Genomic DNA, 20,871 nt, shown 5'->3' on the forward strand with positions numbered 1-20,871 from the left:
AAACAGCATTCCACTGGTCCTGCCTTGAAACACAGCAAATTAAGTTAACTTCTTGGCCACAGCATACACAGAAACACTTGAAGCTCCATCGTTTCATTAAGCAATTTAAGCATGTTTTCTCTAAGCTCCTGGCATCACCTCTTCTCTCTCTTCTGCACTCTTCTTATTCTTCAGGCACATTGCCATGATCCAAAGGTAAAATAATCCACCATATCTGTCTACATATGCCGGTTGATTATTTTATCTCAATATTTATTTGTAATTTATTGAAGTTCAAGAGTAACATGCTTAAAACGTTTTCTCTCACATTCTGAAGACAAAGACGTATATCGTGTACATGGGGGATCATCCGAAGGAAATGAAAGTCGCTGAATTACATCACATGAGTATGGTTCAAAGAGTCCTTGGCAGGTTCTTATACTACGTCTATAGCTCTTTGTCCTATTTAATAAGTGGTTATTTGATGATGATCATTTTAAGAGAGTCCAACAGGAAACTGACCATCCAGAATGCTTTTGGTTAGAAACTTCGCACCAGAATCACTGCTCCACAGCTACAAGAAGAGTTTCAGCGCATTTGCGGTGAGGCTAACACAAAAGCAAGCTGAAAGAATGGCCGGTACAGTATTGAGACGTGCTTAATTTTTTTCTTCATCTATAAAACCCGATTACAAGGAAGTATTTACTAAACATATAATACCATGTTCATTAGGAATGGATGGGGTGATCTCTGTGTTCCAAAGCAAAACTCACAAGCTCCAAACAACAAGGTCGTGGGACTTCATAGGGTTTCCACAGCAAGTGAACAGAACAAGTGTGGAGAGCGACATCATCGTCGGAGTAATCGACTATGGAATTTGGCCCGAGTCTGAAAGCTTCAACGACCAAGGATTTAGTTCACCTCCAAGAAAGTGGAAAGGCTCTTGCCAAAACATCACTTGCAATAAGTATACACCAACAAACTTTTACTAAGTCAACAACACACACACAAACGATTAACTTGAGGTGTGCAAGTCATATCACTCGATATGTGTGTGTATATATGCAGCAAGATAATTGGAGCAAAATATTTTCGGGTGGATGGTACATTTGAAGAAGATGATATTAGATCTCCAAGGGATTCAGATGGCCACGGCACTCATTGTGCATCCACAGCTGCAGGAAACTTGATTAGCTCAGCGAATCTATATGGGTTAGGCTCGGGCACTGCAAGAGGGGGAGTCCCATCAGCTCGTATTGCTGTGTACAAACCTTGTTGGTCAAAAGGTTGTAATACAGCTGACATTCTGGCAGCATTTGACGAAGCAATCTCTGATGGCGTCGACATACTTTCTGTATCCCTTGGCTCTCGTACGCTGATACACCGTGACTTGTTTGAGGATGTGTACGCAATTGGATCTTTCCATGCAATGAAGAAGGGCATTTTAACCTCAATTGCTGCCGGCAACTTGGGTCCAAAGCTTTCCACCATGACAAGTTTTGCGCCCTGGTCGCTTTCAGTGGCTGCTTCCACTACTGATAGAAAGTTTACCACCAAGGTTCAGTTGGGAAATGGCATAGTTCTTGAGGTACTACTCATTTTCTTCATTGTCACTTTTCATAACTACCTATAAGAAATCAATGAGAATGGTTATAACATAGATACTCCACTTTATCTGCAGGGAATTTCGTTGAACACCTTTGATCCCCAAAATGGAACTTACTCCTTGATTTACTCTGGAGATGCGCCAAATATCACTGGTGGATTTAACAGTTCTACTTCGAGGTACTATTATTCTTGTTGCTTTTAGTCCTGTTACTATTTCTATGACTGTTATTTGTCATAAAATATGTTTTTAAGAAATGAAAGAAACGTTGGATAGGCTATGCTCCGAGGACTCGTTGGACGAAGCGATGGTGAAGGGAAAAATTGTTTTGTGTGATGGACTTTCCATCAGTGATGCTGCAGGACTGTCAGGAGCGGTTGGCGTTGTGCTTCCAACCATTTCCTCAAAAGATGCGCCATCTCTTTATCGTTTTCCTTTTCCACTCGCTTTGCTTACTCTAAATGATGGCACAACCATTCGCTCTTACCTGGATTCTACCAGGTATGTATAATCAGACATCATGTTCATCTATATTTGATCCCCTCGTCATGAATTGTTGATTAATTATTCTTTCTTGTTCTATGATCCACCAATTTCTGCAGAAATCCAACTGTTGCTATTTTCAAGAGCAAGGAAGGCAAAGATTCTCTGTCCCCTTACGTAGCTTCCTTTTCTTCAAGGGGTCCAAACGTAATTACTCCCAACATTCTCAAGGTAGCTAGAGCCACTGCTACTGGTCATCATGATTTTTTTGTCTGCTAGCCCTTTTCATGGATAAATAGTTATTGAAATGATCTTGTTGTTAATGTCTCTGCAGCCTGATATAGCAGCACCAGGAGTAGATATCATAGCCGCATGGTCTGGCATTTCCCCTGTTTCAAAAGTGAAAGGAGATAAGAGATTATCAAACTTCAATATAATATCAGGAACTTCCATGGCTTGCCCTCACGCTACTGCAGCAGCCGCCTACGTCAAGTCATTTCATCCTACATGGTCTCCAGCAGCAATCAAATCTGCCTTAATGACCACTAGTAACTACTTAATCACTTAATTATTTGAGAAGCTTTCTTACATAATGCTCCGGTTTCTCTTATTATCACTGCCGTTCTTTCCATGTATATCTTGCAGCCACTCTGATGAGTTCTGCTCTCAACCCAGAAGCTGAATTTGCATATGGAGCTGGACAAATTAATCCCATTAAGGCAGTGACCCCTGGTTTGGTCTACGATATTGGTGAATCAGATTATGTGAGGTTCCTGTGTGGACAGGGTTATAACAGGACAAGCCTAAGAAGCATTACAGATGAAGACGTCAACTGTAAGAAATCTGAGAACGAAACGGTTTGGGACCTCAATCTCCCATCTTTCGCTCTTGAGAGAAACATCTCAAAACCTTTTACCAGTGTGTTTCATAGAACTGTGACAAATGTTGGAGCAGCTGCATCTGTATATAAGGCGAATGTGATTGTTCCGCCATCTTTGCTGACTATTCAAGTGACCCCAAATGTTTTGTCGTTCTCGTCTGTGGGTGAGAAGAAGTCGTTCACAGTGACAGTTGAAGGAACAGTAAACGTGGGAATAGTCTCTGCTTCTTTGATTTGGGATGATGACAATTTCCAAGTGAGGAGCCCCATTGTGGTTTACAGTACTCAGTGAGGGCCATAGACAAGAACGTCAGTCTCATACTGATGACAAGAGATTAATTCGTTCTTTCATTTTCTTGTAATATTGTGAATAAAGTCCATTGAATAAGCGTGTTTCATGTACATTTGCTTAAATTTGTGTTTGTTTATTCTCCTACTCCGTAAAATAAAAAGATGTTGAAATGTTTGATATATAGCTTTGTTGGCTGATTAGAAGGTGAAGCAATCTAGGTTTCCGTTTCCTTATGTGCATTGATCTAAGGATGCTTGATTTTCTACCAAGAAAGGATGGCCAATTTATCATAAATATTTAGTCCCACGACACCCTGCGTCACAAGTTACAAGCTAGTTGAAGATGCTATGGAGAATGCAAGAAAAAAGAGACTGAGGTAGAATTTGTTGGTGATTATATATGCTACTTTCAGTCCTAATTATAAGACCCAGTTGACTAATTTTGAGAGATTAAAAAATTTAGTTAAGTTAGTTATTTGTAATGAATAGATGTTGTTTTTCCTAAAATATTTGCCAATCAAGTTGTTATTTTAGAAAAAAAACAGATAAATATGAGAGACAAAATAGATTGGGGTCTTATATTTAGAACCAAAATAAAAGGTAGGTCTTATTATTAAGGACCGTAGGTAGTATATTTTTTAGACCTCATGATAATTCTCTTTTTTTTTAAAAAAATGTAACAGTAATGATATTCAATAATGCAATGGGAATATAATCATATACTCCATCCGTCCCATTTTCACAGGCAACAATATCATTTTTTTCCCTAAATATAAGCAATATTTACAAATTATCTTAAATTTTTGTATATAGCAATTTTTTTATTTAACCCATATTAAAAACTTATTTTAATTTTTAATATATTTAGTTTTAGTTTTCCAAAACGTCATTTGCTAAGCAATAAATGTTTTGAAAATTATATTTTAATATAATTTTTCTCCATCACATATTCCTCTTTCATAATTATCTTTATTATAATAATTTCTTTATTCTCTTTTTTATGCTCTCCTCCCAATAAATAAGAGTATTTTGGAGGGGAAAAATTTCCAAATTTTATACCTTTATTTAACCAATTTTAACTAGTTTTTTTATCTACGTTTTTAGACTAAGGCTGCTTATGAAAATAAACGGAGAGTAATCATTGATCATTGGAACGGGCAACAATGACAACAATATATTATATAATTATGAAGAAGTCCTACACTTCAGTTTTATTACAAATCACTTGCAGGAAAAAAAATTTTGTCCTAAATATAGTTAACTTGTAAGGTATTTAATGATTATTTTTAATTTTATCCTATTTAATTCTCATTAGAAAGAAAGAAAGGAGAGATATGTGAGAATAATTTGTAAATATTGAGAGAAAGAGAAATTTTCTAATAAAAAATTTAAATTTTTTATCAATTTAATGTATTTTTTGATGATATAAAATGTGTTACAAGTGACTTGATCTTATTAAGACTCTAGTTTCTATATACAATTTCTTACATATGGTATAACTGATGACTAGTGGTGCATGCATGGGTGTGGGAATAATTTTAAAAATGAGAATGATTAATTTGATTGTACATGTAATATTCGAAGTTTAATGTAATGTAATTATGAATAGGAAACCATTTTGTTGGTTTTATTATAATTAGAAACAGAACATTATGCGAGAATAATGAAATTTCAATTATGTAAAAAAATTTAATTAACTTCTTAATGATGAGAATGCTAGCTGATCTCCTAAATTAGCATGGTGCAATTACGTAATATAAGTATAATTTTAGCTGCTGTTGTTAAAGATTGTTAAACACGCACAGTAGCTGATGATTATTCCAATAATTGATTAAAACATATTTCCTATTTAAAAATAGCATTTACTTATAAATTCACATTAAACAAAAAAGAACACATGGCCATGTATGATTTGAGGACTTAACATAATAGATATAACGAACTTGACCTAAATGTTTTTCATTAGTATATTGTCTTTAATGTTAAAGTACTCCTTCAATCCTTACTATAAAACTTTATTTAACTAATTTAATTAAATTAAAAAGTTAAGCAAGTTAGTAATTATTACAAAAAAATATGATATATTTTTTTAAAACACCATAACCATCTTCCTTAATATCTTTCTTTCTTTTTCTCTGTTTAATTATGGTTGAGAGAGTATCAATCGGAATAATTTTAAAAAAAATTGATAAATATAAAAAATATGTCTTATATTTAGAATCAACATTAACTCAATAATCAAGTCTTATAATAAGTATGTAATTAAACACCTCCTATTATTAATATTCCCACAATATTCGTGATTTGGGGTTGATGCTGTGATGATCCAAACATGCCGCAGTCTCGGGAGATGTTATACACAAAATAAATGCTATGAGAATTCCAATGGACTCCAGAGGACCGGACAAGATTAAATGGAGGCTAAACAAAAGTGGGGCATTCATAGCAGCCAGCACTTACAAAGGGCTAAGAGGAGAGCAAGAAGATCATCATGAAAAAATTTGGAGGAGGATCTGGAAACTTAAAATATCAGAACGAATTCGTGTCTTTATGTGGAGAACAGCACACAAGAAGATTCCTACCAAACACGTGACCTGTAAATGGGATGGTAGCATGGGACTATATGTGGAATTTGCAACCTGAAAGTGGAAGATCCTTTACCTGCACTGAGAGATGCAGCTGTGCAACAAGCGGGAATAAAGGACCGTGGTTAAGAGGATTTACTATGCAATTGGAGGAATGTGATATTCTTTCTGCCGAATTTCAAGGGATTGCAGGAGGGCTGGAACTATGCTGCAGGACGGGTTTTAGGAAATTTGAAGTGGAAAGTGATGCATTTGAAGCAATTAGGCAAATACAAGGAGGGGAAAGATTGATGAATGCCAACAACTGGTTAATCAATTTCATGAACTGCTCAATCGAGACCGGGAGTTAAGCTTCAGACATGTTTTAGAGAAGCGAGCAGGTGCGCTGATCACTTGGCGAAGCTGGCTTGGCAACAAGAACAGCAAGAAACAATTTGGAACACACCACCGAGAAGCATTATGCAGATATACAAGGAGGGCTTGGAAGGGACTGCCATGCCTCTGAGAATTTTAGCCTAGTATTTCAGTTTATTTTCTTTCTATCTGGTATCACCCAAAAAAAAAAAAAAAGAAGCAGAAATCAAACAAATAATACTGTCGCCTTTGCCGCAATTATTATAACTTATGATGGGACAAAGCCCAAAATGAAAGTGGTAATGATCCGAGGTTTTGGTTGGAAAGAAATGGCCCGAGAAAGAGGTGCAAGTCATTTGAAGGTGAGAATGATTTTAAACATCGTTATAAAGAGAAAAACAGAGTATTACCCAGTGTGTTTAATTCGTTTGGCATGACATTCAGGCCCCAAAAATTAGTTTGGAAGCTGAACCTTTTGGAGACTTTAAACCATTTTTTTTTTTTATACAAAGGAGAGGACCCACACATCCATGCCCCACCAACCCTTATTTGGCAACATGAAATGCAGAACTCATGACCTTAACTCTGATTTGTTCAAATCACATCACCGTTTGAAAATAAAAATTGAGTTCAAGCGCAAGAGGATTATTTCTCAAATCCTTCCGCCTCCATATATAAACTAAACAAGATTCGGAACAAGGACGGCTCATCAGTTTGGGGAGCCAAAAAAAAAAAGTTAAAATGGATTAAAATTGAATAATTTGAGCAAACTTCTTTAAAAAAAGCAGAAACATGTTACAGCATTCAACAATACTGTCAAAATTAATTATTTGTTTACAATCTCATGAATTAATGAAACATACAAGATATAAGACGGGCTGGCCAATCTAGTTTGTAATACTTAGGCCACCACGAAGCTGACCTGGCCTTGTGGCTGCTTTATTGGCCTTTGTGGGTTGTGGCTGCTTGACCTTCTGTATCCAAGAATTATTCATATGAAACAAAAAATTAGAACCCACCAACTCCAAATTAATAAATACTGAGTTCGTTAATTCTTTATGATTTCCTGGGACGGGAATTTGGAAAATATATACATGCCGAACATACATGTGAGAAAACTTCAAAATGATCATGCTTACAAGGAAAATAAACCTCTATTAAATGTTAATCTTTGGTGGCCAAAGGATACACATCTCTCTATTATGTATTAATGATACAGCGTACGCGTCTTATATGTACATTTTTCGGAATTCGACAGAATCTAGGAACGCGTTGACCTTGTCGTTAAAAGAAAATTTCAATCCTGTACAACAAACGTACGTCTCATCTAATGCAAGCTCTGGGACGAAGCATTGATTATTGTCCTATATAAATAGCATCGGACAGGTCCTCCCCGAAACACAGCAAGACTACTTGGCCACAATACACATACACTTGAAGCTCTATCGTTTCATTTAGCAATTTAAACATGTTTTCTCTAAGCTCCTGGCATCTCCTCTTGTCTCTCTTTTGCGCACTACTTCTGCTTCATGCACATTGCGATGATCCAAAGGTGAAATAATCTCTCTTCCTCGAGCTCTCCAACCATGATCTCTCTGCCAATGTTGGCTGATTATTTTATCTCAGTTTTCTTTCCCAACTCATTGAAGTTTAAGAATAAAATACTTAAAATGTTTTTTTATTCCTCATTCTGAAGACGCAGACGTATATCGTGTACATGGGGGACCATCCGAAGGAAATGAGAGTCGCTGAATTACACCACACGAGTATGGTTCAAAGAGTTCTTGGCAGGTTCTTATACTACGTCCATAACTCGTTGTTATCCAATTTAATAAAAGGGTTATTTGATGATGACGGGTCACTTTATAATTTTGTTCATTGTCTGTGATTGAAAGAGAGTCCCACAAGAAACTGACAATACAAATGTTTTTGTTAGAAACTTTGCACCACAAGCTCTGCTCCACAGCTACAAGAAGAGTTTTAACGGATTTGCGGTGAGGCTAACGCCAGAGCAAGCTGAAAGAATGGCCGGTACAGTTTTGCATATTGGGATGGGGTGATTTTTCTTCATCTATATATTCAACACTATTAAATAAGGGAGTATGTGCTAAACATAATACCATGTTCATCAGAAATGGATGGGGTGATCTCTGTGTTCCAAAGCAAAACGCACGAGCTCCAACAACAAGATCGTGGGACTTCATAGGGTTTCCACAGCAAGTGAACAGAACAAGTGTGGAGAGCGACATCATCGTCGGAGTAATCGATTTCGGAATTTGGCCCGAGTCTGACAGCTTCAACGACCAAGGACTTAGTTCACCTCCAAAAAAATGGAAAGGCTCTTGCCAAAACATCACTTGCAATAAGTATGCATCGACACACTTTTACTAAGTCAACAATATATATATATATATATATATATAAAGCCCTATAATAAAAGCAATGAATTGAATCGTGCATGTCATATATCACTCAATATGTGTATAAATATGCAGCAAGATAATTGGAGCAAAATACTTTCGGGTGGACGGTAAGTTTGGAGAAGATGATATTATATCTCCAAGGGATTCGAATGGCCACGGGACTCATTGTGCATCCACAGCAGCAGGAAACCTGGTTAGCTCAGCAAGTCTATATGGGCTAGGCTCGGGCACTGCAAGAGGGGGAGTCCCATCAGCTCGCATTGCAGTGTACAAACCTTGTTGGTCAAAAGGTTGCAATACAGCTGACATTCTAGCAGCATTTGACGAAGCAATCTCCGATGGTGTCGACATACTCTCTGTATCTCTCGGCTCTAGAGTAGTGGTACACCCTGACTTGTTTCAGGATGAATTTGCAATTGGATCTTTTCATGCAATGAAGAATGGCATTCTAACCTCAATTGCTGCCAACAACTTGGGTCCAGAACTTTTCACCATGACTAGTTTTGCGCCCTGGTCGCTTTCGGTGGCTGCTTCCACTACTAATAGAAAGTTTACCACCAACGTTCAGTTGGGAAACGGAATGCGTTTCGAGGTATCACTCATTTTCGTCAATAATCTTTTTATAATTACTTCCAAGTAATCAACAGTCATAACAAAGATACTCCACTTTTTTTTTAATAAAAAAGGGATAACAAATTTAAGAGACAAGATTACAACAATAGTCCACTTTGCTTGCAGGGAATTTCCATGAACACATTTGATCTCCAAAATAAAACCTACCCATTGATTTACTCTGGAGATGCACCCAATATCGCTGGTGGATTTAACAGTTCCACATCAAGGTATTGTTATTTTGGTTAGTACTATTACTATTTCTATTAATGTTATTTTGCCGTAAAATATGTTTAAGAAATGAAAGAAACTAACCACTAGAATGATATTCTAATAACTGCTTGTTGGACAGGCTTTGCTCCCCAGACTCGTTAGATGAAGCGATGGTGAAGGGAAAAATTGTTTTGTGTGATGCGCTTTCGATCATTGATGCTGCAGGACTGTCAGGAGCGGTTGGTGTTGTGCTTCCAACCATTTCCTCAAAAGATGCGCCATCTCTTTATCGTTTTCCTTTTCCACTCGCTTTGCTTACTCTAAATGATGGCACAACCATTCGCTCTTACCTGGATTCTACCAGGTATATATAATCAGACATCATATTCGTCTATATTTGAGCCCCTCGTCATGAATTGTTGATTAATTATTCTTTCTTGTTCTATGATCTACCAATTTCTGCAGAAATCCAACTGCTGCTATTTTCAAGAGTAATGAAGGCAAAGATTCTCTGTCCCCTTACGTAGCTTCCTTTTCTTCAAGGGGTCCAAACGTAATTACTCCCAACATTCTCAAGGTAGGTAGAGTCACTGCTACTAGTTATGAATTTTCGGTCTGCATGCTAGCCCTTTTCGAGGATAAATAGTCATTGAAATGATTCTGTTTTTAATGTCTTTGTAGCCTGATATAGCTGCTCCAGGAGTGGATATCATAGCCGCATGGTCTGGCATTTCCCCAGTTTCAGGTGTGAAAGGAGATAAGAGGGATCAAACTTCAATATAATATCAGGAACTTCCATGGCTTGCCCTCATGCTACTGCAGCAGCCGCCTACGTCAAGTCATTTCATCCCACATGGTCTCCAGCAACAATCAAGTCTGCCTTAATGACCACTGGTAATTGCTTAATTAATCCACCAATATCAACTTTTTTGTCAAGTGTTGTTATATAGTGCTCTATCTAGTTTCTCTTACGATGACATAAGTACCGTCCTTTCCGGGTATATGTTGCAGCCACTCCAATGAGTTCCGCTCTCAACCCAGAAGCTGAATTTGCATATGGAGCTGGACAAATTAATCCCATTAAGGCAGTGTCCCCTGGTTTGGTATATGATATTAGTGAATCAGATTATGTGAGGTTCCTGTGTGGACAAGGTTATAACAGGACAAGCCTAAGAAGCATTACAGATGAAGATGTCAACTGTAAGAAATCTGAGAACGAAACGGTTTGGGACCTCAATCTCCCATCTTTCGCTCTTGAGAGAAACATCTCAGAACCTTTTACCAGTGTGTTTCATAGAACTGTGACAAATGTTGGAGCAGCTACATCTGTATATAAGGCTAAAGTGATTGTTCCGCCATCTTTGTTGACTATTCAAGTGACGCCAAATGTTTTGTCGTTCTCGTCTGTGGGTGAGAAGAAGTCGTTCACAGTGACAGTTGAAGGAACAATAAACGTGGGGATAGTGTCTGCTTCTTTGATTTGGGATGATGGCAATTTCCAAGTGAAGAGCCCTATTGTGGTTTACAGTACTCAGTGAGTGCCATGCACATGGATTCTCGGTCTCGAACTGACAAAAGATAATCTCGTTCTTTCACATTTCTTTGAATATGGTGAATACATTAAGTCCATTGAATAAGCGTGTTTCATGTATATTTGCTTAATTTGTCATTGTTTATTCTCCTACTGTGTAAAATAAAAAGATGTTGAAATGTTTGATAGCTTTGTTGCCTGATTCCAAGGTGGTACGACCAAGGTTTCTATCTCCTATAAATCTACAAGGATGCTTGATTTTTTACCAATAAAGGATATGGCCAGTTTTTCATAAATATTTTGTCTATATTCAGTCTCAGTTTATTAGTCATGACCTTTTCTTTCACATGACGCTAGTGCATCACAAGTGGCAAGCTATAAGTGAAGATGCTACGGAGAATGGAAGGAAAAGGAGAGTGAGTTTAAAAACTAGTCTTCATTACTTAAGTGATGATGATATAAAGAACATAGATATATTAGAAATGCTGTGTCTTAATCTGGTCTCAAATTTATGAATTAATTTGTTTACGTTAGGTTCTTTAAGTGTGAGTGGACTTGGGTTAATGTGAGAAATCCCACATTGGATAAATGCAATGGTGTTCTTCGGCCAAAACAAATAATAATAATATTGGAAGCCTCAGTATAAGAGAGAGGAGAAATACAAAAAGGGAAGAGGAAGAAGAAGAGAGACGGCAAAATACATGTGTTGGAGGTTCCATTGTGGAGGCTGAGTGGAGTACTGCATGTCTTTTTTGTTGGTAGGAAGGAGGCCCAAGGCCTGAATCAAGAAAAGACAAAACCAACACAAACTAACATCCTCAATACCTCAGCCCGTGTCTCTCCAGATCATCTGCACCTCTCTTCATCTCTTACCACACGCACGACTTCCTGCGGAATCTCAAAAAATAATCGACATTCTCTTCCCAGGTCCTTCTCAGGACTCAATTGAAATTTTGGAATAAACAGAATTATTGCCAACATTACCCTCGGCTTGAAATATTAGAAGATATTTCGGGAATAATAATGTGTCCAGTATAACAGTAATTTTCGGACCCAGAATTGGGATGTTAATTAGTGACTAGGCATATAGTACTCTTATAGTCTTATTTATAGCATAGGGAGACAAGAAAATTTTTAGTCCTATTTATAGGATAGAGAGAGAGAAAATTTTCACATGAATGTAAAGTTTACTTTTCATTTATTATTATGTTGACTTCGTTTTGATGAGGTATATTGTATATTAAATAAAATAAAATTATAAAGTTGTTGAATTCTAGATGAGAGTTAATAAAGTTTAAAATTTTTATTAGTATGTGTGAAATATATTGAAAGTGACTTATAAATAGGACAAGATGAGTATCCTATAGGATTGCAGTTTGAAATGAAATATAATGCTTCCCTTTAACCTTGCATCGCTTAATTAATTGGAACGGCTATATCATGAAATGATTCCCCCCCAACATTGTGGGGTTTAATTTGTACGTCCCATTACAAGCATGAAGTTTTGGCCTTGTCTTGTCCAAATCCTCAAACACTTTATTATTTTAATGCGCCTTTTTCATGCTTGGACAATAATATTCCTTAGCAAGAGCATCTCGCAAGGGCTAAAGCAGTCTGAACCAGATAAAAGTAATTAATTTACAGGCCGGCTTTAATTATTGTGAACTTTTAGATGAAGTATTATACATGGACACCGTTAATGTGGAATTTCAGTCTTCAATCGCCGTCTATATCAAACCAAGGAGGGTTTAATATCCGTCTGATTAAATTTATCAACTTCTAATTATGTAGTCATCTTTTTGGCCATAAAAACAAAAAACTTTCAATTGTGTACCACACGATCAGGCGCGTATTACACGACAATTTTTAAAAGTTTGCAGTATATTCATTTTCTAAAAATTATAGTAGAACAAACCACATGCATTATAATTTATAATAGAAACTATACACAGAAATAAATTAGAATGTTCAAAGACATCATCAGATCAAAGAAATGCAAAATAGTATGGATAAACACATATCCACTGGTATGTGTATCACATGGAACGGATGGGGGGGGTATTTCTATGTACATCTTTTTATTAAAAGAGAGATGTAAAAAAATGGAAAAGATACTTTAATTAGTAAAAATATCTCGATGTAACAAGTCATGGAACATGATCGAATGCCACTATTAATCATAATTAAAGAGAAAATTAAAAGTTATAGGCTTTAGTTAAATCATGTCAAATCAAATAATTATTAAAAAAAACAAAGAATGCAGATCAAATAATTATAAATAAATAAAAAAAAGGTCAGATCAAATAAGAAAAAGACAGATCAGGACCCGTGTAGTGTTAGGAAAAGCAAATTTTGATTTTCCACAATAAATGTGAGTCACATGGATAGAAATTGGGACCCGAATTGAAGCATGAATCCTTTTCCTATAAATACCACATTGGACACAAGAAAACCATAAGAACTGCCATTCCATTTAGCAAATATGACTATGTTTTCACTAAGCTCCACGTATCTCCTCTTATCTCTCTTTTTCAGTTTTCTTATTATTCAGACACACTGCGATCATCGAAAGGTAAAATAATGCGTTGCTTTATCATATATTAGTCAGCGTTAATCTATTTCATCATTTTTCTATATAATAATATATTGATCGGAGCAGTATGATTATTGAAGTCTTGATCTTCATTGCTTCTCATGAATTTATTCACATATATTTTGGATAGACGTATATCGTGTACATGGGGGATCTCCCGAAGGGAATGGAAGTCACAGAATTGCATCACATAAGCATGGTTCAAGGAGTCCTTGGCAGGTTCTTACTCCTCCTATACAAGCCATCATCGTTAATTAATTACCCAATTAAACTGTCCGAAATGGTTATATTTCAGAAACTTCGCACCAGAAGCTTTGGTCCACAGCTACAAGAAGAGTTTCAATGGATTTGCGGCGAGACTAACAAAAGAGGAAGCCAAAAGAGTGGGCGGTACTATTTAATTAGATAAACTTCCTTTTTTTTCCCCTTTCATATATATATAAACAAGTCAGACATGTACCAGAGAGTAATATTGAAGAAATACTGAAGCCAAATTTAATTCAGGAATGGATGGTGTAATCTCTGTGTTTGAAAGCAAAAGGTACCAGCCCCAAACAACGAGGTCGTGGCACTTCATAGGGTTCCCACAGCAAGTCAACAGAACAAGTCTGGAGAGTGACATCATCGTCGGAGTAATCGAATAATCGATTACGGAATTTGGCCAGAGTGTGACAGCTTTAAGGATCAAGGTTTCGGGCCACCACCCAAAAAATGGAAAGGCTCTTGCCAAAACATAACTTGCAATAAGTATGTATCAATAAATTTTCAGTGTGCCAAAATAGCAAGCTGGTGTTGGGTCTGGTCGCGAAAACAGAGGAAACTAGGGAACTTGAAATTAGCCAACAATACCGGTAAAGACTAAAAGGGAAAATGACAGGGGAAAAAAAAACTTGTTGAATTTCAAAAACACAAATAAATTATTGACTATATTTATAATGGTTTTGACAAGTCGAAATTTGTTTACACGTGTGCAGCAAGATAATTGGAGCCAAATACTTCCGGGTGGATGCTTTGTTTGGCGAAGATGATATTATTTCTCCAAGGGATACAGATGGCCACGGCACTCATTGTCATCCACAGTTGCAGGAAACTGGGTTAACTCAGCCAGTTTGTTTGGGTTGGGCTCAGGCACTGCGAGAGGGGGAGTTCCATCAGCTCGTATTGCTGTGTACAAAACCTGTTGGTCATCAGATTGCAGTACAGTTGACGTTCTGGCAGCATTTGACGAAGCAATCTCTGATGGCGTCGATTTACTTTCTGTATCACTCGGTCCTAAATCAGTGACATACCCTGACTTGTTTCAGGACGATTTTGCAATTGGATCTTTCCATGCAATGAAGAATGGCATTCTAACCTCAATTGCTGCAAACAACTTGGGTCCATCTTTGTTCACCATGACTAGTTTTGCGCCCTGGTCGCTTTCGGTGGCTGCTTCAACCATGGATAGAAAGTTTTTCACCAAGCTTCAATTGGGGAATGGCATGATTTTCAAGGTATTACTCTTAGATTACTACTAAGAAATCTAAGGAAATGGTGGAGAAACAATGATATAAACTCGACTTTTGTATCATATGTAGGGAGTTTCGGTGAACACATTCGAGCTTCATCATAAAAAGTACCCCTTGATTTACTCAGGAGATGCACCCAATATCACTGGTGGATTTAACAGCTCCATATCGAGGTATATATATTATTGTTTTATTTTAATTAAAATGTTTATAACCAATCATCAAAACTATTCTAATTATTATTATTACTGTTTATTTTTGGACAGTTCTTGCGTTCAGAACTCTTTAGATGAAGCAGTGGTGAAGGGGAAGATTGTTATGTGTGATTCTTTTCCACTCAATAATGATGCACAAAGGGCTGGGGCCATTGGTGTCGTCGTTTCAATGATTTTCTCAAAGGATGTGGCATATGCCTTTCCTTTTCCTCTCACTTTGATTACCCGGAAAGATGGCAAATCCATTCCCTCTTACTTAAATTCAACAAGGTATACATCCATCCAATAACAAACAGCATCTCCATATGAAATTTTGCTATAGCTTCATCGATATTTCTTATTAATTTAGTTAATGTTTCTTTGTTCTAATCATCTCCCAAATATTTTGCAGTAATCCGACAGCTTTAAGAGCTATGAAGGCAAAGATTTCTTGTCCCCATACGTAGCTTACTTTTCATCAAGAGGTCCGAATCCAATTACTCCCGACATTCTCAAAGTACGGTCGTACGTTCACAACAACTTATAAGCAGTACTTGTATAGACGTAGCAACCTTCTTCAAGAAATAATATTGATTCAAACTATCTAATTGTTCTTCTTGTTGTACGTAGCCTGATATAACTGCCCCAGGAGTAGATATCTTAGCCGCTTGGCCTCCCAAGTCCCCTGTTTCGACTGTGAAAGGAGACAAGAGGGAATCAAACTTCAATATAATATCAGGAACTTCAATGGCGTGCCCTCATACTTCTGCTGCAGCTGCCTACGTCAAATCGTTTCACCCCAACTGGTCCCCAGCAGCAATAAAGTCTGCCCTAATGACTACTAGTAATATATTAATTATTGAGTTGGTTTGATCCTAAATATAAGACCCATTTATCATAATTTTTCATTTTTCTCTAAATTATCCCTATAGATACTCCCTTAACTATAATCAAGTAGAAAAGGAAGAGGGGGTATTAAGAAAGATGATTATGGTATTTAGGAAAAACGTGTCATATTTCTTATAATTAACTAACTTACCTAACTTTCTTAATCTAATCAAATTAGTTAAATGGGTCTTATATTAAGGACCGGAGGAGTACTAATCCACTAACCTATCGACTCGCCTTTAATTAATCATGTAGATTCGCAAAGCCCCGGTTTTTCTTTTCCTACGATTATTTCATGCTTCTTTCTCATTATGATACAAAAACATTACGGCGCATTACACATGATGTCATCAACTGTAAGAAAATTAAGAATGAAACAGTGAGGAATCTCAATCTCCCATCCTTCGCTTTTGAGACAAGCATCTCAAAAAGTTTTAGCGTTGTGTTTCATAGGACTGTGACAAATGTTGGTGCACCTGTGTCGGTATACAAGGCTAAAGTGATTGTTCCTTCATCCCTGTTAACTATTCAAGTGACACCAGACGTTCAGCGTTCTCATTTGTGGGTGAGAAAAAATCTTTCAAAGTTACGATTGAAGGACGCATAAATGTGCGGATAGTCTCTGCGTCTTTGATTTGGGATGATGGCAATGTGCAAGTGAGTAGCCCTATTGTAGTGTATGATCTTAGACTCAAGTAGTGTCCATCATCAGCCTCGCTACATGTGTTGTCCCATGGAAAGAAGAAGAAAAATGAAAAATCTTGGTGCGTAGAGCGGACTTCGTGCTACCGGCAAATGATGATTCGTACTTGAGTGTCTTTCAATTACTCGGAGAATAAACACGCCCAGTCTGTTATGTTGTGTTTGTTTTTTTTTTTTTTTCCCTGGTAATGAAAGGGGCTATTATATTGCGTTTAATTTTATGAATTAATGTTTCATTGTAGACTTCTATATAAGATAACGAGTGGTGCATGTGTGCGTTTAAATATCATATATATAAAGATAATCAGTGTACGCATTCCTATGGAATGATTTTCCTCCCAAATTTTAAGAATTTTTACTTAGCAACGGTTTTGTTTAAAACTGCAATACATGCCCTTTTGAACTTAAATAACTTGATGCCTTGAAGAAGCAAGCAGATATTTTTCCTTGCAGTTTTATGAGTGGCTTTTTAATAGATATACACCAGTTATACGTAAAGTGTAACTATTAGAAAAGACAGAGAAGGAAAGAGGATGAGATGGGAAGAAGAGACACCCCTCCCAACACAATGCATTACTACTATATACAGTCTCTAATTCCCTATATGAGAACAAGAAAATTTATTCACAACAGTCATATTTTATAAATATTATTCAACTTTTCCCTGTTCTGAAAAGTGAAAAAATTATTTTTTTAACTAATATTTTGAAATTATAATATATAATTTTCTGTATTAGAATTAATTTTTATATTATTTTATCACTAGATGACGAGTTGGAATTGAAGGGGAGAAAAAGGAAATTAAAGCCACGAAAGACCATAAACATGCTGGAAGTTATAGAACTTATAGAGAGGGTACTAGTTTTGGGTCATGTTTGTGTAGAGGCCCAAGGAAATGAAGATAGGGAGTGGTGATTTTCTAGAGTTTGGTGCAAGGAAGAAATTCTCCCCAAGGCTAACAACTCTCCCTCAAATGAAGGAGACGCCTTTCCATCAATAATCCGAGGGAAACTCTCCGCAAGGGAGTGTTTCTGAATTCACCAGCTTAACCCTTGTTATTTGTAATATTCCCATTGTGCCCTCATCCCCTTCCTAGTCTCTACCATAAACTACACCACGGGCAAAACCATCTCTGAAACTTTCCGTCACACCAAGTTGATGGCCAGAAGCATTGAACTCACAAACAAAATCAAAACACAATATCTGCAAAATATATAATCAAACAAATATTTAAAAGAAAAGCTGAGAGAAATATGCAAAGGGAAGAGGAGGAGGAGAAAGAAGTAGAAGAGATAACGAATGATCATTTTGAATTTGTTTATGTTGTACATGTGTTGGAGGTTCCATTTTGGAGGCTAGCTAAGTGCATGTCATTTATTAACAATTGATGAAAATTTAGAATGAACAGCATTATTGCCAACATTACCCTCGACATGAAATGGAAGATATTTTAGGAATGTGTATGGTAATAGTAATTTCTGTCCCATCCGCTTAAGATGTTAACTAGTGACTAGACACACACACATGTAATAATTCTCCCTTTTTTTGATTAAAAAGCAAAATGATTCTCCCCTTAACATTGTGAGATTAAATCTGCACGTCCCGCTCAAGCGCACAGTTTGTGGTTTTGGCCTTGTCTTACCCAAATCCTTTATCATATTATAATTCCTTATAGAAAAAGCATCTTCCAAAGGCTAAAGCAACCTGACCCGTATAAAAGTAAATTTACAAGGACATCAATTATTGTGAACTTTTGAATAAAGCATTATCTATACATTGACTCCATTATAGCGTGGGGTTTTAGTCTTCCATGACCCGCTTCTCTCTCTCTCTCTCTCTCTATATATATATATATATATCAAGCCTTGTTGGGTTTGAAATCCATCTCACTAAATTGTTCAACTTTTGATTATGTAGATCTTATGAGGGTAGTATCGATGACACGTGCATTATAATTGATAATAAAAGCCACATACACACATAAATAAATTAAAATGTTCAAAACATCATCGGAGCAAAGAAATGCAAAAGCATCATATTTCTACAAACACTAATAAGACTCATTTCTCCATCCCATCTTTATAAATCCTAAAACTCACATCTTATTGTCAAAAAATTTAATTAATTTGACCAACACGTGCGAGTGCAGAACAGTATATGTGGATAAGCCCATATATATTTTTATAGGTAATTCTATTTATAGGGTTGGCCTTTTAATGAAAACACTGATGTTAACAAGTATAAATAACCTAGCTAGTAGCCCCGTTTCAATTTTTAGCTATGGTAAATTAATTTGATTTCCACTTTGAGCTCTTTTTTTTTTTTTTGGCCGTTTCTGCGCTTTGAGCTAGTTGAGTTCACACCAAACCAACTCACTAGTTTAGTTCACACTTAACTATAACCCATATGGACATAATGTGTTTTACTACTTCTCCTGTCCTTAATATAGGATTTAATTGTTGAGTTGATTTTGGTTTCAAATTAAGACTTATTTTTCATATTTATTAATTTTTTTAAATTACTTTTATGAATACTCTCTCAATTATAATTAAGTAGAAAAGAGAGGGAGGATATTAAGAAAAATAATTATAGTATTTTAGGAAAAACATGTCATATTTGTTATAATTAATTAACTTACCTAACTTCCATAATCTAATCAAATTAATTATATAAGTCTTATATTAAGGACCGAATGAGTATTTATTTGAAAGCATTTCAGAAATGGGGTCTGATACAAATTTGATGGAATTGATACTAAATATATTACAAATTCTTTTCTGTTTTGTAAAGAAAAGTGAATTTTAACACCGTTTGGAAAATCGGACGAGTCAAAACATTACCAAAAGGCAGTACTTTAACGATTAAAAAAAGACATCTCGATGTAAGTCACGGATTTAAAAGGGACAGCACCTTTTTTTTAAAACAATAAATGAATACCACTATTAATCATAATTGAAGAGAAAAAGTTAAAATCTTTAGACTTTAGTGAAATCATATCAGATCAAACAAATAAATTGGGGGGGGGGGAGAAAAGATGGATCAGGACCCGCATTATGAAAAGCAAATTCGGATTTTCTACCCAAAAAATTGTGAACCGTGCATGTGTGATGGAAACTGGGGCACCAAGCTTGGATCCTTTTCCTATAAATATACCATCGGACAGGTTGCTTCAGAAACATCAAAACCAAAAGATCTGTCGTTTCATTTAGCAAATAAAAACATGCTTTCTCTGAGCTCCACGCATCTCCTCTTATCTTGTTTTTTTCAGTATTCTTATTATTCAGACACACTCCGATGATCGAAAGGTAAACTAATGTCTCTCTGTCATATATTGATCGATTAATCTATTTCATAATTTTCTTTACAATATATGAAGTCACGATCTTCATATATTGCTTCTCATCACTCTGTTTTCTTTATTGGTTTACCATTTGTTTAATCACTTTTTGGATAGACGTATGTCGTGTACATGGGGGATCTCCTGAAGGGAATCGAAGTCACAGAATTGCATCACATGAGCATGGTTCAAGGAGTCCTTGGGAGGTTCTGACTGCCAATTTAGAGGAATAAATGAATTGAAAACTGATTTGGCTCTTATTGATCTTATTTGAAAGAGGCTAGTACAGTGCACTATTATATATAGCCTAAGTGAGCAGAAGATCTAGTGACACGTGTACAATGAGCTGTAGAGCAGCTGGATCTGTTAGCAACAGTAAACCAGAATTAACAAGTAACGAAACAGAAACATAACGCACATTCCCCCTGCTTGGATAAGCAAGGCAAAAAAAGAAACTAGATTAGCTAAGAAGCATCAACATTTTCTGCAGCAGTTGAACGATCTGAAACCAGGTCAGGTGCTTCCAGGGATACAACATTAAGTTTGTTTTTGCAATAGTTGAATACTGCACTAGTCTGTGCTTTGGTCAAGATATCAGCAACTTGATCAAATGAAGGAACATAGCCCACATGTACTATCCCAGCGGATACTTTTTCCCTAATAAAATGGAGGTCAATTTCCACATGCTTGGA

At 36.3% G+C, this 20,871-nt stretch overlaps 1 protein-coding gene and 2 pseudogenes across 1 annotated transcript; all 3 read left to right on the forward strand.

Moving 5' to 3' along the window:
- Positions 1–316: 316 nt before the first annotated feature.
- Positions 317–3,240, forward strand: LOC114736121 (cucumisin-like; the record flags this gene model as incomplete). Its single annotated transcript, XM_028923893.1, has 9 exons — positions 317–411; positions 524–618; positions 712–946; positions 1,048–1,567; positions 1,661–1,764; positions 1,862–2,086; positions 2,188–2,299; positions 2,403–2,616; positions 2,714–3,240. Coding segments are annotated over 9 exons (2,127 nt in total), but the record flags the coding sequence as incomplete, so codon positions are not given.
- A 3,267-nt stretch (positions 3,241–6,507) lies between these two features.
- On the forward strand, positions 6,508–10,964 carry LOC114736118 (cucumisin-like; annotated as a pseudogene).
- A 2,731-nt stretch (positions 10,965–13,695) lies between these two features.
- Positions 13,696–16,096, forward strand: LOC114736120 (cucumisin-like; annotated as a pseudogene).
- Positions 16,097–20,871: the final 4,775 nt, after the last annotated feature.

The sequence above is a fragment of the Neltuma alba genome, unplaced genomic scaffold (genome assembly GCF_004799145.2).
Source record: "Neltuma alba isolate B1F8T4 unplaced genomic scaffold, ASM479914v2 tig00013312_pilon, whole genome shotgun sequence".
NCBI classification, from domain to species: Eukaryota; Viridiplantae; Streptophyta; class Magnoliopsida; order Fabales; family Fabaceae; genus Neltuma; species Neltuma alba.